Source organism: Oryctolagus cuniculus, chromosome 12, assembly GCF_964237555.1.
Source record: "Oryctolagus cuniculus chromosome 12, mOryCun1.1, whole genome shotgun sequence".
Taxonomy (NCBI): domain Eukaryota; kingdom Metazoa; phylum Chordata; class Mammalia; order Lagomorpha; family Leporidae; genus Oryctolagus; species Oryctolagus cuniculus.
Genome location: NC_091443.1, coordinates 83,405,508 through 83,432,411, shown reverse-complemented (window position 1 = coordinate 83,432,411; position 26,904 = coordinate 83,405,508). Strand labels below are relative to the sequence as shown.

Below are 26,904 nucleotides of genomic sequence, written 5' to 3'. Positions count from 1 at the left end.
CTGAACAAGGTGCCGCTGGAGAGGAACAGAGGCAGAGAAGGACTCGATGTTCAGGGCTGGGGAATGGCAGAGACAAAGCCCAGTGATAGAGAAGTCTGGGTCTGTATTTAGGGGACAGCACGACACTCAGTTTGACTGGAGCCAAGGGCGATTCTCTGTGGGCAGGGGAAGGTCACTGGTAGACAGGTCCATTATGCCCAGGTGATTATAAAGACACTGCACTTGTTCTTTTGAAAGAGTGACAGGACAGCATCCTGGTACTGTTGAGCTCTGGGCACTGCATTTCAGAACATATGTTAAAACCCAGGCCTGGTGGGTTTAGCTCTGTCCTGAGTTGTTGGAACAGAATTGAGTTCCAGGCCTGGGTGAACATGATGGGACCGGGAATGTAAGGTAAGCTGGGGCGGGGGTCAGGTCCTGGGCCGTGAGGGCTGAGGAAAGAGCCCAAGATACCACGAGAGGATGCAGTTGTCGGGGTCAAGGCTCAATCCTCAAAGTAAAGGAAAAAGTGAATTGTTTTGTTTCTCATTCCGTTTCAGTTCCCAGCTTCATCATGACACACAGTGGCTTCTCAGCTGATGGTGATGATAACCACACTCACCCACACATTTTTTATCTACAGCCTTCAGACTTGTGGGTGCCATAGTTTTGTTTTGAAGATTTATTTATTTACTTGAGGAGAGGCACAGTTACAGATAGAGAGGTCTTCCACCCGCTGGGTCACTCAGAAACGGCTGGCGTTGGCCCAGTTCGGAGCCAGGAGCTTCTTCCGGGTCTCCCAGGTGGGTGCAGGGACCCAAGCACTGGGGCCATCTTCCATTGCTTTCCCGGGCGCATTAGTAGGGAGCTGGATTGGAACAGGAGCAGCCAGGACACGCACTGGTGCCATGTGGGATGCCAGCACCCCAGGCAGAGGCTTAGCCTACTACGCCACAGTGCTGACCCCATGGGCTCCCTAGTTTTAATTCTAGGTTTTATAATGTTAATGTACAGTCCAATGCTGGAGTTAGTAAATAGTTTTCTGATTACATTTAAGACTCTGCTTTTGAAAAAGAACAGAGTATCACTTGCTCATCAAGTTTTTATCTTCAATTAATACATTTCAGATGGTATCCTCTGCAAAAGCTTCCTTTTTTTAACAGTTAAAAAGAGGGAGGCATTGTAGCACAGTGGCTTAAGCCATGGCTTGCAACGCCACTGTCCCCTATCAGAGCACTGGTAGGAGTCTTGGCTGTTCTACTTCTGATCCAGCTCCCTGATAGTGTGCCTGGGAAAGCAGCAGCAGACAACTGCGGCACTTGGGTCCCTGCCACCCATGTGGGAGACCCGGGTGAAATGCTGGCTTCTGCCTGGCCTTCCCCCAGCCATTGTAGCTATTTGGGAATGAACTAGCAGAAGGAAGATATCTGTCACTCTTCCTTTCAGGTAAATAAATAAACCTTTGAAAAAAGTAAAGTATTTTCTAAGATATCTAGAGTACATAACTGATCCTTTTACTTTTCTTTTAAGGTTAAAAAGAACTTGCCACAAATATTCCTTTTAGACCCAGATTGTCTTTTTAGAGAATTCTGATGTTTTTATTTCGAGTGTGAAGTATTACCAGCCCTGAACCAATTCTGTCCACTTCTCAATCCTGACCCATTCATGCTAATACTGAACGAGCCACTGAAAATGAAAAATTAGAAGGATAAGCTCACGACATCAAAACATCAGCTCTGGTATATAGAGGTGATAGCATAATGCTTGTTTCCATGCTTGTGGCAGAGATGGGTCAAATCAGCATCAGTGCGACTCGTAGTTTCTAGTTCTCCTGTGTTTGGGTCTTCATCCTGTCTCAGGGTGCATCCTCCTCCCATGCTTGCCTGGAAACAACTGTAGCTGAGTATGCTCACTGGGATTGGTTCTGAATATGAGAAAGCGAAGGCAATAGCAAACAGCTAGATTTTATTTATTCTCACAGAATTTGAAAAGCAGTGAGATCCATCTCCTATGCACTGGTTCACTCCCCAAACGCCCTTAACAACCAGGGACCCAAGTACTTGAGGCCATCAGTGCAGCCTCCCAGGGTACACATTCACAGGAAGCTGCAATCAGAATCAGAGCTAGGGCTCCAACCCAGGGACTTCTGTATGGAATGCAGGCGTGCCAAGCACTGTCTTTAACTGCTGTGCCAAACTCTGGCTCCAAGAACAGACACCTAGACTTCCGCAGTTTGCTGCGTGAGGTCAGCTGTAATCCTAGATTATTTGCACATGGGGTTCTACTGGGAGGGAAGTCACGGTTGAACAGGAGATCTGAATTTCCATGCTCAGTGCTGCCAGTTGCATGAATGTGGGGCTGTGCCTGCTAACTTTTCAGATGAGGCTGCCGCCTCTTTTTGAACTAACAAGTTTCCTTCCTCATTGGCTGTTTTTCCTGTCTCCCACCCAGCTGTATCGCTTCCCCTCCCTCTCCCTGGACTGGCAGGACAGTGGACAACTATCCTCTTCTCTCCCTTTATCCAGATACCTAACTTTCTGCTTTTCCTTTCTTTCTCACCCCATGTTTTTTAACATTCTCAATCTAGAGTTCTGAAATACAATCCTTTTGTACCAGGATCCTCTGCAGTAGACTGGAAAGTAGAGACATGCACCCATTTCCACAGTCCTCCAAATCCCCAAGTTTGAGCTGTGTAGGAAAATACAATAGTTGGGGCAGGCATCTGAGCATTCCCAATAAATCATAGAGTTATGAATAAATCTCGGTTGTCAAAAGCAAATGTGTCGCCGTTCCAAAGCGTCTGCCATTAGAATTCAGCCAGGCAGCTGTCAGCTGTTTTCTTGTAATTAAACAGCCAATGAGCAGCTAATTAAGACATATGTGTACACAGAAGTGGAAGTGGGTATGTTAATGAACTGTAGGAATCAATTCATTAAGTGAAAATTGTCAAAAGACCAAACATCAGATCAGCATTTCAGCCTGTGCTTCACTGAGAAGGAGCCCCAAGCAAGAAGGGACCCCCTGGGAAGAAGACCTCTGAGCCCCTTCCCAGCTACACACCCCAGCTCAGCGTCCAGCCACGCTCTCGGGCATAACTATGAATACCTCCAATGGGCAGTGCCGTGTATATCTCCCACCTCTTGATGAAGGAGGGTTTCCCTGCCCACACAGAAACCTGGTGTTCCAGACCCTATAGAATGCTACCTCCTTCATCTGAACCCTTACGTGGGACTTGGACTACAGAGGGAAAAGTGGTTTGGGGCTTGCTTGTTTGGTGGCTTATCGTTTAAGGGGGTTCAGTTTGCCCTGGGCGTGTGTTTTGTTTTTGTAGTACACTCAGAAGTCTGTTTGCTTTGGAATATGATGAACCTAAGATTCAGGGATTTAATTCCTAGCTCCTCCCCTAATCTGCTGTGGGTGACTTGGGACACATGTCTTAACCTCTCTGCACTGTAATTCTGTCATTTGTAAAGCAGATATAAAACTGCTTTGCAAACTGTAGGTTATAGTGAATTGCAAAGTAGTAAGGTTGGCAAAGTATCCTACATGGTACCTAGTATAGAGTTAGGCGCTCAGCATATAATAGTCACCACTGTTTTCAATCACTGTGATTGTTTTCTCCTCTGGTCATTCATTCAAAAAGTATATGGTGACTCTTTAAGAACTGGGCTAGCTCCTGGAAAGAAAGACGCAAGGGAGAGGCTGTCCAGGGTGTGTCAGAGACAAGGATTCTTGGGAGAATTGAGAACGCAGTAGTTGAGGCGCGGCCAGAGTGCTACTTTGAGAAGAGGGAGATACGCGGGCAGGCGGTCACCGCCTGGTCATCAGTAGGGAGCCACTGAGGGCTGACAGGCGGGGAAGCGACTTGACCAGTTGTAGGTTCTAGAAAGAGCTCTTTTTGACAGGCAGAGTGGACAGTGAGAGAGAGAGAGACAGAGAGAAAGGTCTTCCTTTTCCGTTGGTTTACCCCCCAATGGCCGCTGCGGCCAGCCACCGCGCTGATCCGAAGCCAGGTGCTTCTCCTGGTCTCCCATGCGGGTGCAGGGCCCAAGGACCTGGGCCATCCTCCACTGCACTCCCTGGCCACAGCAGAGAGCTGGCCTGGAAGAGGGGCAACCGGGACAGAATCCGGCAACCCCGACCGGGACTAGAACCCGGTGTGCCGGCGCCGCAAGCAGAGGATTAGCCTAGAAAGAGCTCTTTTAAGGACTGTGTGGAATGGAAGGAGCACTACCTGGTGGGAGGCTGTGTCGGGACGGTCTCAGGAAGCGGCAGTCACGGAAACAGGAAAACCATGGTGAAGGTGCAGGAGGCGGATCTGAGAATCACCAAGGTGGCTGCCGGCAGCCTCAGTGGGCGGGTGGCCGCTAGGACGCGGGGCAGGTGGTGAGATAAACGAAGCCCACCTCGAGTACCTGGGTGGGGAAGGGAGGGCCTGCCAGGGAGGACACAGGCTTTTGGAAACTGTGTGGGAGTCAGGGGAGGGGCCTTCTAGGGCCCCATATGTGGGTCAGTGCCTACCCAAAACCAGGGCAGAGCTGCAAACAGGCTGAGAAGCTTTTAATTGGCCTCTGGAAAAACGAAAAGCGCCCACCTATCTGTACATGCAGGACTTCGGAGCGTGTGCCACGGCTCCCATGTTATATACAGTCATACACGCTTGCACGTGGTGTCCTCCCTCTAAACTTTCATCTAGACACAAGATTCTCAGGGAATCCTTTTGTGCCCGTCTCCTCTGTCTGCACCTGTGGTTGGCGAAAGCCTATGGTTCCCACACGAAGGTCGGCTGGCACCACATTTGCCCGAATGAATAAGAAGAAAGTGAAACAGCAGCTACGTATTTCGGAACTTCACTTCTTCGTCAGTGGTGACGCGCGTGGCTTCTCTGCTCGATCAGATAGTACTTTTCAAGTGCTGGAAGAGTATTTCCTCCCATTTTTTGCATGCTACTCATGCTGTGCTGGCTACAGATATGACATACTTTCGTCTGCGTTACCACCACGTTTTAATTGCAGATAATGCACAAAACAAGAAGTGAGGCCCTGGTTGTTCTAGCATTTGCCAATTTCTGTGGTGTGAATGCTTCCACCGCCATTCTAGTCAGCCAGCTCACGTGCCCTCCTGCTGAACCCTGACTAGGGAAGAGGTATACACACAATCATACAGCCTCTTCACCATTCAGACCCTAGTGGATTATTTTTTTTTATTTATTTTTTTGACAGGCAGAGTGGACAGTGAGAGAGAGAGAGAGACAGAGAGAAAGGTCTTCCTTTGCCATTGGTTCACCTTCCAATGGCTGCCGTGGCCTGCGCACCGCGCTGATCCGATGGCAGGAGCCAGGTACTTTTCCTGGTCTCCCATGGGGTGCAGGGCCCAAGCACTTGGGCCATCCTCCACTCCCGGGCCACAGCAGAGAGCTGGCCTGGAAGAGGGGCAACCGGGACAGAATCCGGCACCCCAACCGGGACTAGAACCTGGGGTGCCGGCGCCGCAAGGCAGAGGATTAGCCTTGTGAGCCGCGGTGCTGGCCCCTAGTGGATTATTTTACATGGATTCTCGTTTTTTAATGATGGTTAGGTTTAACAACCAGATTTAACCAAGTTTTAGCAGCATTCAACTCTTGTACCTTAAAAGGAGTGTTCTACAGAACACCATAAGCTCATGCCCAGTCCTGAGAAGCTCGAGTCTTCGTGGGACTCATGAACAAATTCATAGCGTACAGCCACACTGCTTTGTAAAAAGTAGTTGGGGGCAGGGGTTATGGCACAGTGGCTCAGGCTGCCAGTTACAACCCTGGCGTCCCATATTAGCGTGTCAGCTTGAGTCCCAGCTGCTCTGCTGCCAATCCATCTCCCTGCTAATGTGTCTGGGAAGCAGGGGGATGATGGCTCAAGTACTTGGACCCCCACTCGCCATGCGGGAGACCAGGATAGAGTTTCTGGGTCCTAGCCCAGCCCTGACTTTTGTAGTCATTTGGAAAGTGAACCAGCTGATGGATGTGCACTCGCTCTGGCTTTCAAATAAATAAATCATAAAAAATTGGGGTGTAATAGACTTTCCTAGAGAATGGGAGGCAGATACCAGAACTGAAACATGGCAACAGGCACTTGCAAAGACTCAGGGCAACATGGAATCCATGTCATAGGTTTTGGCAGTCCAGCACATAAGAAGTGATACGTAGGTCAGAGGACACTGTACTTAAAAGTGGGGACACTGGCGTTCCAGTTCCAACACTGACACCAGGGGGACCTTGAACAAGTCATTTAACAACCTGAGCTTGTTTTCGGTCTTCAAAAATCAGGAAAACTAGAGGATATCTCTGGTAACATCATAAGAGGGGGCAGAATCTTCAGGGAGCTTTGTTCTGCACATTATTTCTTTTCTTTAAGTTTCATATGGTTCTAATTCACATGTAGGCCTAGACTGCATCCCCAAAGCTTCTGGCTCAGTGGATCGAAAGTTTAAAAGATTCATGGGTAACTCTGATGCACCATCTGTTTAAGAACTTCCGGACCTTATTTCTCAACTTTAATCCTGCTCTACAGGCCCATGTCTGTGATTTGCTAACATTTTCTGTTTGCAGTGACTGCATGATAGCAGGCTGCCACTAGGTGGTGGTAGTGTGCCACAGTCACACTAGGTATCTACTCCCTGAAATTCATCATGGTAACTTCAAACCCGCCATGTTTGTAATTGAACCTCTCTGTATCTTGTGACATCCAAACAAAGTGAACTTTAATGCAACCCAAGGAAGCCATGCACTGGCTCATCTTATAGAAGTAACAAAATTGCCCAAGTACATACTTGGTATCTCTCCCAGCTAACTCATATTTGAAGCACTTTATTTCCTATACACAAGTCCACCCAAAACTCCATGTACTGGCTTGTGCTGCCCCTGCTGTTTGGTCCCTGATTCCCCAACAGGTGGAGCTCATGACTCAGCGGGACCGTCTCCAGGCCTGCTGCCCCATCAGACAGGTTCCTGCTGTCACACTTTGAGCTTTAGGTAGGAAGACAGCTAGATACTCTCCACTTTTCTTCCTCTCCTAATCCTTCTGCCTTTTTACGTATTCCTTGGATTTTAATATCTTATCAGTTGAACTTCCCAAACCCTTAAGTCTCTGAGAAACCCCAAGGAATGCTAACAAAGAAGCCTTCCTCTAATTCTTTCTGAAATGCCGAGCTCAGTCTTCAGCCCTGGCGGCTCGCCCCAGTCCTCTCTTTCCAGCTCTTGCCCTCTTCCTGGATTCTGACAGTCCTCTGCTGAGTCCAAATGGCAGCCCGCCTCTGCTGCACAGCTGTGCCCTCCCGGAACGCTGCAGCACGGATTTGCACAGCTGACTCTTGTTGAGGAATGAACGCTGTGCAGAGTCAGGTGCATCTGTTTGCTTGCCTGCTTTCCCCCAAACTCCTCAACATCTGAGACGTAAATAAGCACAGTCCTCTTCCAGGCAGACGGCTCAGAAGCCAGATCCAAGGTCCAGCCAGAGGCCACTCCTCAAAGCTCAAGGTGCCTTCTAACCCACGTGACTCGTGACTCGTTCTACCCCTGGTCAGAAGGAAGTCGCGAAACTGGTTTTCTTGTGAGGTTCCTAACCCAGATCAGCAGGAGGCAGTAGAAGAAAATTCTGCAGGATGCCTGAGCAGTGGGTGAGCGACAGAAGGGCCCATCTGAAAGAAGCCACCCACGTTCCAGAGTGGCTCAGTCCTGCCGGCTTTATCCTTACGGCAGCTTTGCCCTCTGTGAGAACCACCAAGGCAGGTGGAAAGGAAAGGCCAACAGTCTGAGTTCTGGAGTCCAACCGTGTGCCACACCCTAGCTTTACTGCATTCTGGAGGTGGGCGCTGAGCAAGTCCCTGCACCTGGCTCAGCCCCAAAACCAGGCCACGGATCACACCTGCCTCTGACAGAACTAAACAGCAAGCAGTAACACCTGTTCCCATGCACCTGCGCCAGTTTCATAACAGATTCGGAAACGGTGCTCTCGCAGGTAGCACTGTGTTGTGCACACAGATCCCCAGACACAACATCCATGACACACCACACACACAGGCCACACGAGGAGGTGCTGGCCTCAGTCAAGAGGCAGAGGAGGTGAGAGCGAAATATGGCCAAGAGTCCAAACAGACTCTTTGTGTTTCTGGGTTTTGTTTTGTTTTTCATTTTAAAAGGCAGAGTTAGAGAAGTCTTCCTTCTGCTGGATCACTCCCCAAATCACCTCAATGGTCTAGAACTCCATCCTGGTCTCCCACGTGGGTGGAAGGGGTCTAAGTACTTGATCATCTTTTGCTGCCCTCCCAGGCACATTAGTAGGGAGCTGGATCAGAAGTAGAGCAGGTGGAGCCAGCACTGTGGCATAGCGGGTAAAGCTGCCGTATGCAGTGCCGGCATCCCATATGGGTGCCTATTCAAGTCTCGGCTGTTCCACTTCCAATCCAGCTCTCTGCTATGGCCTGGGAAAGCAGCAGAACATGGCCCAAGTCCTTGGGCCCCTGCACCCGCGTGGGAGACCCAGAAGAAGCTCCTGGTTCCTGGCTTTTGATGATGGCATTGCAAGCCATCAACCTACCGTGGCACATTGTGGTTTATTTTGTTAAAAAGGTTTATTTACTGCTTTTGGGATTGCTATCTAAGGATCATCAGCCTGTAGTGCCATTTATATTTTCCTGAACTCTCTCCGTTAAGTCCTCAAAAAATCTTTGCTGCTCTACACTTCCCTTTCACAGGGGAAAAAATAAACACAATGCCAAAAGACACAGCCTTCACCATTCTGAGACCAGAGAGCTCATCTCACAAGAGGCCACTCTGGATGGGGGTAGACTGCAAATACAATCAAGACACTCCGGGAGGCCCGAGAGCCAGAGAGGGTGAGAGGTCAGGGGTCCATCTCCCTCCCAGTCCCAGCTTGGTCCTCATAGTAGACTGGGAACAGAGGTCACACGCATCCCATACACTGAGTTGTTCCACAGAGGCCCTCCAGCCATCACTAGAGAAAGACAACGTCCTAGAGGGTTTTTCCAATCCCCCTCCACCTTCCTATCACGCAGCACAAACAAAAAGAAAATTAAAAATGCTCATGACCCCACTGGCCAAAGCCAACAATCCTTTCCATTTGTGGGTATCATTTTCGAAAGCCTCCGTATTAAATATGTGGTTTCTTTATTCCCCCCAATTGGATACTATTTAGTTTTTTCACTGCTTTTAAAAATTCCAGCAGTACAGTTTGTCACCTTCTTATCTTGAAATAGCATCTTTGATTGTTGCTGGATTCCACTGTCAGAAGATACACAGTGTGACTTGGTTCACACTGATGTTGGACACGTAGCATCTTGCTGAATTTGTTAGGAACATCCTCACGGATGAATCTTTGTGACATTCATTTAAGGCATACTCCTTAAAAGGTGATACCAGTTCAGTAGTCAGGCATGTTTTCACTAATTCTGATATGGCAAAACTGTCCAGCAAAATGTTTTGATGATAATGTACCCTACTGGTTTGCCCATACTGGGACAGTTCAGGATTGTACGTCTCCCCACTCTACCAGTGTCCCGTCGTCACCATTCAAGCTCTGAAGATGCAAATTCCCTCTTCTACGGCAGTCACTCCGGCTACCTTCCTGCCCTTCTGCATCCATCCCTAGCTTCAAAACCGCAAAGGAAAGTCAACAGTAAAAAGACAGCCAAGCTTCCCTTAAATGTATAGAAATTCAGCAGTATGCTTCCGAGTAGCAGAGTTAAAGAAGGAATCTGTTGAGAATCAGACTGCGTTTTCAACTGGACAGTTTAGGAAAAAAATAAACCCTGACAACGAGTGAGCTAAGCGTCCAGCGCAGGAAGGTAGGAAAACAAAGCTAAGCCAGGTCGGTAGCTCCTTCGGCAATTCTGTACACCCTTTCGTTTCCACGGTGCTCTGCATGCACGAGGAGCTTGAGGACTGGGAGGCTGGATTTAAGTGAGAGGCCACAGTTTTTTGGTTTTTTTTTTGTTTGTTTGTTTGTTTGTTTTTTTTTTGACAGGCAGAGTGGACAGTGAGAGAGAGAGACAGAGAGAAAGGTCTTCCTTTGCCGTTGGTTCACCCTCCAATGGCCGCCGTGGCCAGTGCACTGCGGCCAGCGCACCGCGCTGATCCGAAGCCAGGAGCCAGGTGCTTTTCCTGGTCTCCCATGGGGTGCAGGGCCCAAGCACTTGGGCCATCCTCCACTGCACTCCCTGGCCACAGCAGAGAGCTGGCCTGGAAGAGGGGCAACCAGGACAGAATCCGGCACCCCGACCAGGACTAGAACCCGGCGTGCCGGCGCCGCAAGGCGGAGGATTAGCCTAGTGAGCCGCGGCACCGGCGAGGCCGCAGTTCTAAACATGGTACTTCCAAACTGTCCAGGCAGCATGTCCAATCTAATTGATCGGCCAAAGTAATCCACCCGCGTGTGATTGAAGCGCTTGAGACAGCTTTGGATTCGGGGAGCAGAAGGCGCCCCATGAGCCATGGGTTTAAATAGCCCAGCAGAGATGATTCCAGTGCACAGGGTTGCAGCACCTGAGTTACAGTGTGGCTGTACTCTCCTTAACTCTGGACACCCCAGGAAGGTGGTTGGTGATTGTTTATAAAAACGTTTTGGAGATAAAGTTTAAAGGTGACTTTGTATCATTCTATCAAGCTCGTTAGGGACCTGATCTTGTGCCTTTTACACAGACAATGGCCTGTTGATGTTTAAAAAGTTCTGCCTGTGTAAGGGATGCAGGATTAGGCTCCAGGGATCAATTTTACTCCAGGAAAAAGAAGTGACTTTAATTTCATTAATGGTCTCCTGCATGATTCTGCTACAAGTTTAATTCTCCATTAAATATTAATGCCGCTCAGTGCCCCGTGCACTGCCTCCAGTCTCACGCCGCCCGGACACACACTAACTTGTTTTATGTTTTATAACCGAACCACAGGGCTTTTTCAGGAGAAGTCAGCAAAGCAATGCCACCTACTCCTGTCCTCGTCAGAAGAACTGTTTGATTGATCGAACCAGCAGAAACCGCTGCCAACACTGTCGACTCCAGAAATGCCTTGCCGTGGGGATGTCTCGAGACGGTGAGCTCTCCCGGCTTCGGGTGGTCTGCAAGGCACACGGGGTCAGGAAAGCAGCTCCGGAAGCCCAGACCCATGGCTGCCCCGGGGGCCCCTTCCCGCCCTGTCTTCCTGTCCCCAAGGCTCCCCTGGCAGCTCCATAAAATTCACAGCAGCTGCCGCGTCCCATAATCCACTGGGGTCGCTGATGGGGGAGGAGGGCATGGGGGAGGAGTATCTTATAGTCAGAGAACCTTCAGTTTTTTTATATTTCAGATATTATAGGATGATGGATTGACTGCAGGCCTTTATATCCCTCCTCCAGGCCTTTGCTCCCCTAAGCAATGCAAGCCAGTGGCTTGCTGCACTCTAGGGTGTTTATCTGTTAGCTTCTATGCTTCCTGGATCTTTTGAATCACGTGCCAAGATCAGATACTTGTGCATAGATTGTTTGAAAGTACACAGCATGTGGGTCGGTGACAAACGTCTAGGAACACAGAGCATCAACCATTCGATGACAAAACATTTCAAAATCTTCCCGAAGAAACTATCTGAAGTGCCATGAGTAATTAACACCAGCTTTCAAAACAGCTATTCTCATGTATGGAAACTGAGGAGAGTTGAGTGAGCCCATTTTACGGACTTTTTCAAATATTCCCTGCTGGCTCTCTTGAGAGATTCCTTTGAAGGGCAGGGTCTCCTCTGGTGGAATTTTAGCCTGGCGAAAGCCTGTCTTCCCTAGTGATCAGATGTTCCTGGAGCCTGTGGACTTGCCCAGGCACAAGACCCCCTTTGTCCTTCCATATCTAAAAGGCCATCCTGTGCACCGTGGTAGAAATCAAGTTTTTGACATTGAAAGACATGGGAATAGCTCCAAAAGTTTGTGGAAAAATGGAATGAAACAATTACTGGGGGCAAAAAAATATTGAAGTCCAGGCATACAAAGAGTCCTAAAAAAATTCTTGGAAGACACATATTATGAAAACCTATGCATGCATTCCAATTTTTTTTTTTTAAATCAAAACACCACCTCTGGTTTAATTCCATTTTTCCATGAACCTTGTAAAGGCCCTCCATAGTGGTCACTGAACTTACGCCATGTTTTCAGAGTCCCCTGGCATGCAATTTTGTAGATTTCATCTTCCGATGGCACCAAACTGACTAAGCTGGGAATCTCTCTTAGGAACTTTTAAATTAGAAACACAGGCTGTGTGAGCTGCTCTATCTCAAACCAGGAGGACATGGTTACTGCTGTCACTGTTATGGCAAAAGTTAAAAGCACAATTGCAGAGTCACAGCAGAACAAATCCAGCCTCTGCAGACTGAGCCCCTGGGGTGTTCTAGAACTTTCTTTTCCAAAGAATTGAGCACCTTGGGTATAACTTCTGGAAACTTTACATATAAGAAATAGCACTCACTGTTGTGGGCTGAGAGTAAATTTTGGGCACTTCTAAAAGTATGGGGCCTAAAATTTAAAGCCCACGTCACTCTGGTTGCTATCTAACCAGCCCTGCACAAGTTTATTATCTCAGGCATGGAAACTGAAAATTGACCAGAATTTCAGCTCACTTGTTTCCTCTGTGCAAAAAGGCACCATGCCTTCCTTGTCATGGAGTCCACCAGCTGGCCAGCATGGTGGCCTTGATTCAAAACTTCTTTCTATCCTGCCTGCTGCCCCAGACTCACGTAGCTAGGATGATCAAACAGACGCAGCCACACTCCCTGCCGGGTGTAAATGTAACCACCATCAATTAGGAGAACAAATTCTCCAGCAGAGCCTCCCCTGCCTCTTCAGAGACCAGCTGAGCGATCGATGCGTTCAGGCGAGAAATCAGACCAGGACATCAGAGGGTTACCCCTCCCCATTAGCTGTGTTGCAGGAGCAATCATTTGAGATTCTGAACAAACTGGGAAGCTCCTCTAGTCATTGCTCCACCTTAAAGGAGGGGGGGCACACCCAAGAAGGGGCACTGCAAACACAACTCGCCCAACAGGGACCTGATTCAGCCTTGGCCCCTTCCAAATCCTGATGCTCTCGTGGTCAGGGAGAGCAGCAGCAAGTGTCATTTGTTGGCAGGTCCAAGGGGGTCACAGGGGCTTCCCGGGCCCATGGGTGGAGGAGGGGTTAACTCCGAGATGCAGTTCAAGGCATCACAAAGGCCTCTCCTTGAAGCCCCACGGATGGGGAAGAACCTCATTCAAACAGATGGACCACAGACCTGTTTGAGGTCTGGCCTCTTCTGTCTGCCTGAGTCCTGAGTGGTGGCTGCCCTGTGCCCTTAACACTGGGCAAAGAGGTCAAGGCCAGCTGTGTGGGTGGACACGGACAAGCCCGCCACCTCCCATCTCAGTGGTACCCAGCGATCCTGGGGGAGGAGGTGTGACCGCAGGAACCCACTGCCCCCTGCCTATCCCGGGGCTCTTTCTGAAACATCCATTTTTCTAGGCTGTGCATTTACCATTGAGAGGGCAGGGCAAGCCTGAGCGGGGTGGGGCTGCTGTCACCTCTGGATGGTGTCCTATGGTTTCTGATAGACACCATGCAAGACCACAGAAGAAACCCTTAAGGCCCACAGGTTAGGGTTCTGTAGAAAAGCGCATCATATATATATGGTGGGGGTCTCTGCTTTTTGTTGTTGTTGTTGTTCCAGCCGTAAAGTTTGGCCGAATGTCAAAAAAGCAGAGGGACAGCTTGTACGCAGAGGTGCAGAAGCACCGGCTGCAGCAGCAGCAGCGCGACCACCAGCAGCAGCCCGGGGAGGCCGAGCCGCTGACGCCCACCTACAACATCTCGGCCAATGGGCTCACGGAGCTTCACGACGACCTCAGCAACTACATTGATGGCCACACCCCCGAGGGCAGCAAGGCCGACTCGGCGGTCAGCAGCTTCTACCTGGACATACAGCCCTCCCCCGACCAGTCGGGTCTGGACATCAACGGGATCAAACCGGAACCCATATGTGACTACACACCAGCATCAGGCTTCTTTCCCTACTGCTCCTTCACCAATGGAGAGACCTCCCCGACCGTGTCCATGGCAGAATTAGGTAAATGGTGCGGGCTTCTACGGGCGTGCTCTACTCAAGCCCCTTGCAGGGCAGGGGTCCAAGGAGTGACGTCATTAACCTTCACCCTCCAGCCGCTTCTTGTCCCCGCCCCAGTGCCTCCTTGCTTTTCACTGTCCTGTGTTTCTCATGCTGTAGCCAAGGAACGCTTTACCCTTTCTGCATCCCAAATGACCCAAAGGGAAGGTGGGCATTGCCCTGGAAGTTCAGGGAATGGGATGAACTTCATGAGATATTTAATTCTATCCCAGGGTATTGTTTTAGACCCAAAGTCCTAAAAAACAAAAACACACAATCTATAAACTAAACCTGGATCAGTGTACAGTTCTAAAAGTTTTGATTCGAGGGTTGGCATTTGACCTAGTAGTTTAAGATGCTCGCATTCCACACTGGAGTGCCTGGGTTCTGGTACCAGTTCCCGATTTCACTTTCCTGGCTAATGCATACCCTGGGCAGCAGCAGGTGATGGTTGAAGTATATGGGCCCCTGACACCTACATGACCTGAAGTGAATTCCCTGGCTTGAGCCCTAGCCAATCCCGGCTGTTGTGGGCATCCAGGGAGCAGGTGAGCAGATGGGGTCACAGGCATGCGCACTCGCTCCCTCTCTCAAATAAAGAATTTGATTCAGTTGCTAAAATTTTCAATGTTTGGTTTTAATTGATTCATTAGTTTTAAAGAGTTATTTATTTGAAAGAGCCACAAAGAAGGAGAAACAGAGATCCTCCATCTGCTAGTTCACTCCTCAGATGGCCCCAACAGCCAGGGCTGGGCCAGGCCAAAGCCAGGAGCTTCATCCGAGTCTCCCACGTGGGTGATAGGGATCCGGGCACTTGGGCCACCTTCCGCTGCTTTCCCCAGGTGCATTAGTAGGGAGCGGGATTGGAAGTGGAGCAGCTGGGACACAAAGCGGCACCCATATGGGATGCTGGTGTCACAGGCAGTGGCTTAAGCTGCCACAACACTGGCTCCCACGGTGTAGTATTAGAGTATTTAGCAGATCCATAACTTCATATGGTCACCCTTTCTTTGTGGCAAGACCAGTTACCATCTCCTCATCCAGCTATTTTGAAAAATTGAATATTGTTGACCACGGTCTGCCTCCTATGCACAACACCACGACATTGTGCCCTTTGTCCCATGTCCTTCCTGTCACACTCTGTGCTGTCAGCTGGGCCAGCCACACTGCAAAGTTCTGACTCTGAGCTTCTTGTGGACGAGAAAAGAAATATGCCCCAGCATCGGTGAGTGCCAGCAGCCACCTGGAAGCAGTCAGAGGCTGGCACCTCCGGGTGGGCCTACCCCACTCCTCTCATTCCTAGCATCCGCTCAGCCCCTGTGCACATCTAAGTTTTACAACCCGGATGTATAGTATAAATGTGAAAGAGAAATCAGCTTCGTTACTTGCCAGAATGCTTTGATGATGGGTGTTGGCGACAAAATTAGTCTATTTCATATAAGGCTCATCATACTCCCCACCACCACCACCACAGGGGAAAAAAAAAAAACACAAAGCCACATCATTTCCTTATTGCTGGGACACGACTGCTTTTGGGAGCTGTGACCCAGAAATGCTGGTAACACAGACAATGGGACACTTTCCATTCCGAGGAAGTTGCACTCACGTCCTCGGCTATATTTAATAGATTTTTAAGGGCAGCACTATTATTAGAGAAACTTTGATGAGAACCTGTGTGGCTCGAGAACCTGAGCTGCTCTTCCCAGTGACTCCTCGTCCAAGGTTACAGTCCTTTGGGATATTTCAATTAGTTGCCGTGGAGGGGACTACGTGGGGTACGAGGAGAGAATGGAGACTTCAGATGGGAAAGAACCAGCAGGTTCTGACTTGAGCACAGAAATCCTCAGTGCACAGAAATAATGGCTGTGTTCTTCGCAGGGTTTCTCCACCTCTGTGCCCCCATAAAACATCTTTTAGGTGAAAATTTATATTTCCCGTAAAATCTTTCTCCAAATAGAACAAATTGAATGTTCTTTACGGTTTTTACACAAGCATCTCTTTATGAAGCTAAATTTAAATCCTCAAGAGCCAGGGACATTTTAAGCCTGGTTTTCAACCGCTGAACGGTATTAAAGGTGGATCGCAGCTCTTTTGATTAGCGGAGAAACCTCTGAGCTAAAAGAGAGGCAGGGTACAGGTGGGTTTGATTTTTCGTTTCGTTTTGTTTTTGTTTTCTTAAACAAGAACAAAAACTTTTCTGTTTCTGTCGTGAAATCTTGGTTGGCTGAATCTGAAGCGCAGCGGTCCCGAAAGTGAACATTTCAGACCTGAGCGAGGACTTGATTGAAAGCTGACATGGAACCATGGAAAATGACCTGACTCACTTCAGGCTTGCGTCCAGACCTTGCCATAAATACCAGTGCATCATCCTGTTTGCTGGGCAAATGTTCAATCCTGAAATAAATCCGTAGGGCTTGGCCAAAGTCTCGCTTTTGGGACGCGGTACTCTGGCTAAACGGGTTTTAAGACCCGAGAGGGCCCAGAAACAGCTGAGCCGATTCTCCCAGGTCCACAGGGAAATTGGCTTCCCCTTCTCCCTGGGTCCCCTTCCAGTGCGGTCTGGGAGCCCTGCACCCTCACATGCACCTTCCAAGTGAGGGAGTGTTCTCCTGGATGGTGGCATTTTCTAGGATGACCTAAGTTCACGCGTCACCAGCAGTCCCAAATCTAAATGTCGGCAACAACATCACTGAGCTCTCATTTTGAGGTACAGAGTAGTTGGAGCTCAGAGTAGCGTCCACATGGCCCACGACCTGCCTACAGTTCTCGCTGATTTCCTTTCAGGCCTAAGGTCTTCTCACTCTTCAAGATTGTTGACATCACTTTAGGCCAAACTTCCTCATCAGACTTGAAACAAATCAAACAATAGGAAAATAAGTTGCAAATGACCATATCCTAAGTCCACATCTACCTTTGCATCAGTGTCAAATCCACAACCTGCTACTTTTATTGGAAATCCACTGTCACCCCTGGCTAGGAAGGACTGCCCTTTGGGGATAGTTAGTTCCCAATTTTACATTCCAGGGAAAACAACTTTGATTTCGTTTTTAAAAAAGTACTCATTGTGTTTATTCCTACAACTGAGAAATACAACTTCATGCAGAAGCTAGGCAGTTCTGTCTTCCAGAGACCTGCATCGAGTTAGCGTGGGCCATGGGCTTAGCCCAAGTCACCCGAGCCAGGACAGATCCAGTCAGCTGCAACTGGGCGTCTCCCTCCCTACAGAAGATGAATCAGAGCTGTGCCGATGGCCAGCGAGGACACCTGGGAGCAGCCCGCCTCCTCTCTCTCTGGCTCCGTTTTCTCGTCTGTAAGATGAAGACAATCCAGGCTCATCTCCTGGGGTTGTCACAGCATTAAGCAGGAAAATGTGTGTATTCACACATGGAAATGCCAGGGCTCTGACACATCGTGAGTGCTACGTGCATGTGAGCAATTTCTGTTGTTAACGCCCCTATCTGCAAAACGAGGCACATCCGCACGACACCATGCTTCTCAAGTTCCTCTCCCCATGAAAACCTGTGACTCAAAAGCCAGCGTTTTCCACCTCCAGTGCCCAGACACTGGCGGTGTCGAGGAAGCAGCCATGGTTGAGGAGGTGCAGGCTCGCCCAGTCCCACAGCGAGACATATGTCCGCTGAGCCCAGACCAGAAAGCACTCCTGCTAACCACTAGTTCCAAGATATCTCACTCTTCCAGCCGGGTTCTCTCGGAAACCACACTGACTTCTCAACTTCTATCCAGTCTGACCATATTCTCCCTTGCTGAACTACAGGTTTAAAAATAGCCAGGTGTTTGCAGTCCCACACTTGCCAAATCTGCCCTGACTTGGGATCAAAGGCAAGAGAGGGTGAGCAGTTGGTGGGAAGGCAGCCACTGCCCTCTGCTGGTGTGTCATGGGCATTGCATCGTTTGGCTGTTGGAAAAGCTGGAGTCGGCGAGAAGCAGCAGCATTTTTTTTTACCACAAGTCCAGCAAGATGCTGACCATCTTAAATGAAAACGCATAACCTGGAAGGGAATGATAGGGACCTCCTCCCAATGTTCACATCACAGGAATCCCACTTCCCTGGGAACACACCTTTTTTTTCCCCACATCTACAAAAGAATTGCCTAACATTTCAGAAATAATCTTTTGTACTGAGGGCTCTTCCATTAGGAAATAGTTCACTACCATATTTACAAATCTGGGGCCGGTGCTGTGGCGTAGCAGGTAAAGCCGCCGCCTGCAGTGCCAGCATCCCATATGGGCACCAGTTTGAGTCCCAGCTGTTCCACTTCCAATCTAGCTCTCTGCTATGGCCTGGGAAAGCAGTAGAAGACCTCTCTCTCTCTCTACACCTCCTTCTCTCTCTGTATAACTCTTTCAAGTAAATAAATCAATCTTTTTTTTTACATTTATTTATTTGAAAGAGAGGTCTTCCATACACTGGTTTCACTCCCCAACTGGCCACAACAGCCAGAGTTACGCCGATCTAAAGCCAGGAGCTTCCCCCAGGTTTCCCACGTGGGTGCAAGGGCCAAAGGACTTGGGCCATCTTCTACTGCTTTCCCAGGCCATAGCAGAGAGCTGGATCAGAAGTGGAGCAGCCGGGACTCGAACCGGCGCCCATATAGGATGCTGGCTCTGCAGGTGGCAGCTTCACCAGCTATGCCACAGCGCCGACCCCTATTTTAGCCTTTATTTCCTTTTCACAAGCAGCACCATCTGACAGAGTTTAGTAGCTGCTGTTTTCTCTCCATCTCTTTCCTTCCAACTCGGTCTTCAAATTTTTTTCACTTGACAGGGAGAGCAGGCGAGTGTGCTCTTATTTGCTGGTTCACTCCCAAATGCCTGCAACAGCCAGCACTGGACCAGCCTGAAGCGGGCGCTGGGAACTTAATCCAGGTCTCCCACGTGGGTGGCAGGAACCCAAACACTTGAGCCTCACAGTTGCATTAAGGGGAAGCTGAGGTCAGGGGCCTGAGGCAGGAATTGAACCCAGGCACTCCAGTGCAGGTTGCAGGAGTCTTACCAGCTAGCCTGTAATACCTGCCCTTATGTTTTACGTTTTCATGCTACCGATTGATGCTGCTTTAGTGCCTGTGTTGCCAAGGAGGGCCACTAAGGTTTACTGTGTTTCACTGTCTCTAGGGAGACCACAGTTTCAGACTTCACTGAGGTGAATCTGCTCTGTTTTCACACAAACAAGTCTGGCTCTGTTTAATGGAAGCAGTGACAAATGTCCAAATAAACAGACTCTCTTACTAGTGCTGCCAAAATCGCATTTGGTGCTATTCTTTCCCCTGGCTTGCTTATCATGTGTTCAAGACTGGGGCAGGGGGATCATTGCTCCGTCCCTAGAATCGGGTTGTCTTTGAAAATGCTTCATTGGGAGGTGGGCACTTGTCCTAGTGGTTGAATCATCGGTTGGGACACCAGCCTTATCCCTTAGGGAGTCCAAGACTCAGCTCCACTTCAGCTTCCTGCTAATGTGCCCCCTGGCGGGCAGCAGGTGATGGCTGCTTTAGTTGTCCTCCTTTCTCAACAATGATGACCAACCTGCTCAAGGTGCTTAGCACCTCACACCCGGGGCCCAGCAGCTTTCTACTTGGTATTCCTGCCTTGGCTCTCTGTGCTGCAGTGCACCCAACACAGAACTGCTCGTCTCTTTCCCCAGGGACCATTTCCAGAATGTCAGCGCCCCCTTGAGGACCATGCAGATGCCTTCAGGAGTCCAGACGTACTCCTCATATTTCAGATCCTACAGGATATAAACTCTGTTGCTCTGTCACATCTGGCTGTTCCCTATAAATATTATTCATGCCCCCTTCACCCACTCCCCCCTCTATGTGGAGCTCGCCCACCTCTTGACACCACTGGCCTCTGCCCACCAGTCCTACCCCAGCCTATAGGGCCCAATACAATTCTCGTCTTCTCCCTGAACACATGCCCTAATCCTGGTAACTCAGCATTAATCTCTCCCTTTCATGATAAAATCTGATGTTTTTGTCTTTACCATCTTCATACTTTATTATCAAATGAGCTGAACTGTCCTTTTAATTTCCTACAGAAAACTTTGTTGACTTCTGTTGGTAAATTCAACCCCCCACACCAAGTATAACAACTAATATTTACACAGTACATGCGCATGCTATGTAATCCTGTTCTGAGTGCTCAGCTCAATGCTACAACTGACCCATGAAACAGGAACTGTTTTCCTCCTATTACAAATAAGGGAACGAAAGTAGAGAGAGGTTAAATAATATACTCAAGATCACACAACTAGCAAACAGCAAAGCTGAGATTCAGACCTTAAACAGTCTAACTCCAGAGTCTTTCTCTGACCAACTACACTATCCGTAGTTAGGCCCTTGGTATCATTGTTAGGCCCTCCTTGTTCCATTTGCAGGAATAACAAAATAAATGCAGAGTTGGTATCATAAAAGGTTATTCCCTAGTTTTCCATGAGTGGTCCATCCCAGGGCAATGTATGTGACAGATGTGTCCTCATAAAAACGCCACAAAGAGGCCCTGTCAATCATTTCTCAATGCCATGGAGTTCAACGTTTGTTCATTCCCAGACACTGGAATAAGGGCGCAGGATGAGGGTAAGGTCCAGAGGCTGAGAGGCACCAAGTCCTATCCTGAAGTGTTGGCTTCGCAAAGCCCTTGCTCCTCATTCTCATGTTCCCAAATACAGAAGGGTCCCAAAATGCTTGCTTCAGTGTGTCAAGATGACCGAAACTGGTTCTGCACATTGCCTAATGTCCACTTTTTAAAGCAAATATTAAGTGGAAGAGCCTCTGTTGAAGCAGAGAAGAACTGGGCTTTTCATGCCTGTGATCTCCTGTTCTCTCCCTAGAACACCTGGCGCAGAATATATCCAAGTCTCATCTGGAAACCTGCCAGTACTTGAGAGAAGAGCTCCAGCAGATCACGTGGCAGACCTTTCTGCAGGAGGAGATCGAGAACTATCAAAACAAGGTAGCATCTAAGGAATTTTTCCCGGGGTTGGCAAGGACTGCTAGGGTGAGAGATTTGGCTGAGGTCAAACCGACCAAAGAAGGAATGTCTTTCATCAGATATCAGATTTCTGCTTAAAAACTTTTCTTCCAGTGCTTATCATGTGCTTGAGGTTTCATCATCTTACTGAGATGCCGGCATGTGGAATTTCAATGCCAGCAAGCCGATTCTGCTGTGCTTTATAAACATATCCCCTTCCACTTGTCAGCAGGGGACTGGATGAAGCAGTTTCCAAAGCTGAAGTGAATTGGGATTTGTCCCGATAACACAGTGGAAGATCTTAAGGTCTAGAAGTTGATGTAAAATAATCCCAGCCTCTTGTTTCCAGAGATTAAAAGGAAGGCATTTAGGGAGTACTCTCTCACACATACACACACACAAGGTTTAGAAGCCACGGTCATAACTCTGCTCTCAGTCCAGTGCCATGAGGCTAACACGAAGGGCTGCAACGTGCCTTTCTCTATGAAGCACTCTGATCAACAAAGCCACTCGACTGGGAGAACAAGCTGGCGACAAGGAGTATGTGACTGCCCACCTTGCCTTTCGCGAAAGCAAAGGCTGTAGTTCCTGTCAATAATCGTAGACATTCAGCCTGGGAAAGGACCAAGGCAACACTCAAGGCCCATCCTCTCCCCGCTTCCATGAGAAAACAACATGCCTTGGCACGAGGCCAGAGAGGACACACATCAGGGCCACACGAGACTCTGGGTTCGTGAGTCCATACGTCTCCCACCCCGTTACATTGGTGGGGACCATCTTAAAGGAAGATTGAGGAAACAACCAGGCAAGACAGCAGGCAACAAACCCAGGTCACCCTCAGCTGCACTGGAGGGCGAGCATGTGAGGTGAATTTCGCAGCACAGGTTGGGAAATGAACAGCCCTTTACTTTGTTCGCCTTTGAGATAGCAGGTCATGACAGTAGTCCAATCGACAGAGAAGGAAACAGTAAGAAACATCAAGGCGGGCCGGCGCCGCAGCTCACTAGGCTAATCCTCCGCCTTGCGGCACCGGCACACCGGGTTCTAGTCCCGGTTGCCCCTCTTCCAGGCCAGCTCTCTGCTGTGGCCAGGGAGTGCAGTGGAGGATGGCCCAAGTGCACCTCATGGGAGACCAGGATAAGTACCTGGCTCCTGCCATCGGATCAGCGCAGTGCGCCGGCCATTGGAGGGTGAACCAACGGCAAAAAGGAAGACCTTTCTCTCTCTCTCTCTCTCTCCACTCTGCCTGTCAAAAAAAAAAAAAAAAAAACACAACAAGGCATTGGGAATGAGAAGCTGGATTTTTGTTGACACCTCCGTCTTATCCTTTCTAACTGTGAAAGCTCCTGTCAGTTTTGGTGGCCATTTCGGGGGCAGAGGGGTGGAGGAATGTTCATATGAAAATGAAATAAAACAAGAATATCATAGAAATACCATGCTCATGATAGGCACACAGAAAACTTAATTGACTATTTTCTGTGCTATCTCATGAAGAGGTATTAAGTTTCCCAAGGCAAAATAATTGCTTAAAAAGTGATCCTGCTTCACTGCCCGCTGTGCCCAGGGCTAAAGGCATGGCTTCCCTGACCCTTCAGCCTGTGTTCTGTATGACCCTATCTCCCCACCGTCCCTCTGTCACCACAAAGCCGAGGAGATGAGAAAGAACATGGAAGCCATCTTCATAACCCAGATGACTGGGGAACTATGTATTTGCTTAATGCCTTAGGCTTTCTGAATCCATTTCCAAAGAAGGATTTTACAAAACAGGATCAGTCAGCCCAGCTGTGCCAAGGATACTGCGTAACCATGTCTGTTGATGTGCTCCTGTCTTCCACAGCAGCGGGAGGTGATGTGGCAGTTGTGTGCCATCAAAATTACAGAAGCTATACAGTATGTGGTGGAGTTTGCCAAACGCATTGATGGATTTATGGAACTGTGTCAAAACGATCAAATTGTGCTTCTGAAAGCAGGTATGTGCTTTGCAAGTGAATTTTGATGCCTCTTCCTAACCTGCTTTTCAGCTGCTTATTAAAGAAGTGCTTGCTAAGGAAGGTGTCGGCAACAGTTTTCCTCCAATGACAGTAGCTCGGGTTTTTCTTCGCAGAAATGGAGTTCTTTTTCCAGACTTTTGAGCTCCTGTTCAGGAAACATGCCCTCCATTTTGCTTCTCCTCTGTTTCCAAATTTTATCATCCCCTGTATTTGGTTTCTACTCTCCAGATCCTCTGGAGTTTATGCTAAGCTGTCAGGGAAAAGGTTGTGGAACGCAAACCCTGGTGTTTAGCGGTCTGTTTTCAGAAATGTGAACGCATGCTTTCCTAGCAACTTGGAGACTCTCCCTTGCAAGGTTGAAACCATGCTCCCTTCCGCTCAGCAGGCCTTAGCTTCAGCACAGTAGTCTTTGCTCCCGTACTCAACTGCCCTTCTGCACAGACGGCTGATGCAACTGAGAGCCATGAGCTCACTGCACACAGCACCCACTGTGCCGGCTCAGAGAGGGGTCTGTACGCGAACACCTGAGAAATCAACTCCCTGAGACCAGCTGACCCAGTTTCTGCCTCTGCTCAGGTTCTCTAGAGGTGGTCTTCATCAGAATGTGTCGTGCCTTTGACTCTCAGAACAACTCCGTGTACTTTGACGGGAAGTATGCTAGCCCCGAAGTCTTCAAATCCTTAGGTAAGGAAATCGCAAGGCGCCCGTCTCCAGACCGGGGGCTTCACGGAGACATGTGGGGCGGGTGAAAGCTCTGGCTGGACAAAATCCAAAGTGGTTGTATACAAACAAAAATTAAAGGCGTTCACACCTATTCTACTGCATGGTTTAAAAAGTCACGTGGCTCAGACATGTTTTATGTGTGTTACATGTAAAGACCTCAAGGTTTATTTTATCTAGTTGGTAATCGGAGACATATTATAATCATAATTTGTTATATACACTTCCAGTTTCATATTTTTAAAGAACCAGATTTACAGGAGATAAATAATGTGGATAACTCACAGGATATGATTTTTTAAAAAAAAAAACTGAATTGTCAAATTTATTTTCATTTGAAAAGCAGAGACAGAGAAAAATCCTCCATCTGATGGTTCACTCTCCCAGTGCCTACAACAGTCCGCAGGGAAAGAGGAAGGGGCCAAAGCCCGGAGCTCAAGCTCATCTGCCCCAGGGGAAGCAGGGACCCAAATACTGGAGCCATCTCCGTCTGTGTGCTTCTGTCTCTGCGTTTCAAATAAAATGAAATAAAAATTAAAGTTTGGTTTTCTTTAAAATATGATCATGGAAAGCCACGGTACATTAAGTGACTGTTATAAAGATGCACGATACAAAGTATGTGTAGCTATAGGTAGTGGAGCCCACTAACATACATACGTACACACACACACACACACACACAATATTCAAATCTGAAAGAACAGACATAAAATTTAACCAGTCTCTAGGAAACTGAATTATTATTTTAGGGAATTATTATGATCTGTTTTCATTTGCAGTATTTTTACGGCCAGGTTGTGTCACCTGTTAACAGTTTTAAGGGTGTTTTAGATAATAGACAAGTGATCCTCCCAAAGTTAATGGGAAAAGCATATTATGAGAAAAACTACACATGGATTTCAAAATTTTTTTGTACCACAATAAACATTTTTGTTCCACTTTTCTATGAATGCTTGAAGTACACTTACTGAGTCAAAAACAAAAATAGGTGCATTTAACATCTCAGTTCATTTTTAGCCATTAGACTTTGTTGGTGGATGACATGGGCCCTGAAGCCAGGCAGGCTGGGTGTGGGTCTTGGGCTGTACCTCCTGCCCACATGACCTCAGGTTCCTAACTTTTTTCTGCAAGTCTCACTTTTCACAACTCGAAAACGAAGGTAATAACCTCTCCCCCATAGGGCTGTTCTGAAATAGGAAGAAACTCAAAGCAGTCTCTGAGAGCAACACCTGACATCACAATCCCGACCCAACATTACTCTCCTTGTTCTCACCGACAGTGGTAGTGATGATGGCAGTGACGATGGGTAAACAGACTTAAAGATTTCAAACTGTTAAGCCGTGGCCATGTTAATGTACCACCTGCTCAGGGCTTGAACTACTGTATCCCTCTTAACTGCCTTCTGTCTTTCTCTCCTTAGATAATAACCATAATCCTAAACCGACTCTACTTTAATCCTGGCAGGTTGTGAAGACTTTATTAGCTTTGTGTTTGAATTTGGAAAGAGTTTATGTTCTATGCACCTGACTGAAGATGAAATTGCATTATTTTCTGCATTTGTCCTGATGTCGGCAGGTAAGAGAACCAAAGCAAGATAAAATGGCTTAATATTATTCAGGCAAAGAAGTTCCACAAATTGGATAAAACTTACATTGGCTACAGAATATTTGGGGGCCTTCCAGGAGTGGCTACAAGCCTTTTTACATCTAATTTTTTTTCCTGTACTACCTCCCCTGTACACACGCACACACACATATACTCTCTTATTTTATTTGACAGATAGAGTGAGAGAGACAGAAAGAAAGGTCTTCCTTCCGTTGGCTCACCACCCAGTTGACCGCTACAGCCAGAGCTATGCCGATCCACAGCCAGGAGCCAGGTGCTTCTTCCTGGTCTCCCATGCGGGTGTAGGGCCCAAGCACTTGGGCCATCCTCCACTGCACTCCCAGGCCACAGCAGAGAGCTAGACTGGAAGAGGAGCAACTGGGACTAGATCCCTGTGCCCAGATGAGATGCCGGCACCGGAGGTGGAGGATTAACCAAATGAGCCATGGCACCAGCCCCGGCTCACACATACACTTTTTTTTTTTTTTTTTAAACAGGCAGAGTGGACAGTGAGAGAGAGACAGAGAGAAAGGTCTTCCTTTGCCGTTGGTTCACCCTCCAATGGCCGGGGTGCTGCGGCCAGTGCATCACACTGATCCGAAGGCAGGAGCCAGGTGCTTATCCTGGTCTCCCATGGGGTGCAGGGCCCAAGCACTTGGGCCATCCTCCACTGCACTCCCGGGCCACAGCAGAGAGCTGGCCTGGAAGAGGGGTGACCAGGACAGAATCCGGCGCCCCCACCGGGACTAGAACCCGGTGTGCCGGCGCTGCTAGGTGGAGGATTAGCCTATTGAGCCGCGGCGCCGGCCACACATACACTCTTTTAAAAAGACTTCATTCCTTTAAGGTTAAATCTTAAGAAAATGAGAATTGAATACAACCCTGTCCAAAATTAACCAACAGGAATGCTTGGGTCCAGTAAGGTTGGCTCCCCTCACGCCAGTCTCCAGAACAAGGCTCTTAAGACATCCTACTTCTTCTTGGGTGTCATCCACAAGTTTGTTGGAATTCACTGTATGTTTTCAGCCAGTTCTGTCTCTCAAGGATAATCACTTTTGCAGATTTATTATCTTCTGCTCGGAGTTCTTACATGCGGAGACTTTACTCTGAATCAACACTCCTTAAGTCATTTGGAATTCCATGGACGATTTTTTAGGTGCTCTGCATTATGAGGCAGTTTTTCATATTTTGAAAAAAAAAAAGGCTGGCAGGATGGAGAGGAGTACCTCATTCAGAAGTGTAGTTGTTAGCAGGGCTCAAGGGGTCGAGGCAGTGTCATTTGCACTGAGACAAGGGTGGCACTGGACATCAATGCTGTTCCTTTAGAAGTCGAGGGTCCCTCCTTCCTTGAAGCCTCATAAGAATGGAAAGGTCTAACCTTCTGCTTTCTAACTTCCCTAGATCGCTCTGCCACTCCTTTAGGAGCACTTTTTTTTTTTTTTTTTGACAGGCAGAGTGGACAGTGAGAGAGAGAGACAAAGGTCTTCCT

The 26,904-nt window shown here is 48.4% G+C and overlaps 1 protein-coding gene across 5 annotated transcripts in view; it reads left to right on the top strand.

Moving 5' to 3' along the window:
• RORA (RAR related orphan receptor A) overlaps positions 1-26,904 on the top strand; it is a 763,877-nt gene that overhangs the window by 725,471 nt on the left and 11,502 nt on the right. For all 5 annotated transcript variants that reach the window (XM_051821923.2, XM_051821924.2, XM_017347977.3 and 2 more), the window contains 6 exons: positions 10,915-11,056; positions 13,684-14,079; positions 20,960-21,081; positions 22,937-23,069; positions 23,667-23,774; positions 25,275-25,385. In XM_051821923.2, the coding sequence (XP_051677883.1) occupies positions 10,915-11,056; positions 13,684-14,079; positions 20,960-21,081; positions 22,937-23,069; positions 23,667-23,774; positions 25,275-25,385 (1,012 nt within the window). The remainder of the gene's footprint in view (positions 1-10,914; positions 11,057-13,683; positions 14,080-20,959; positions 21,082-22,936; positions 23,070-23,666; positions 23,775-25,274; positions 25,386-26,904) is intronic.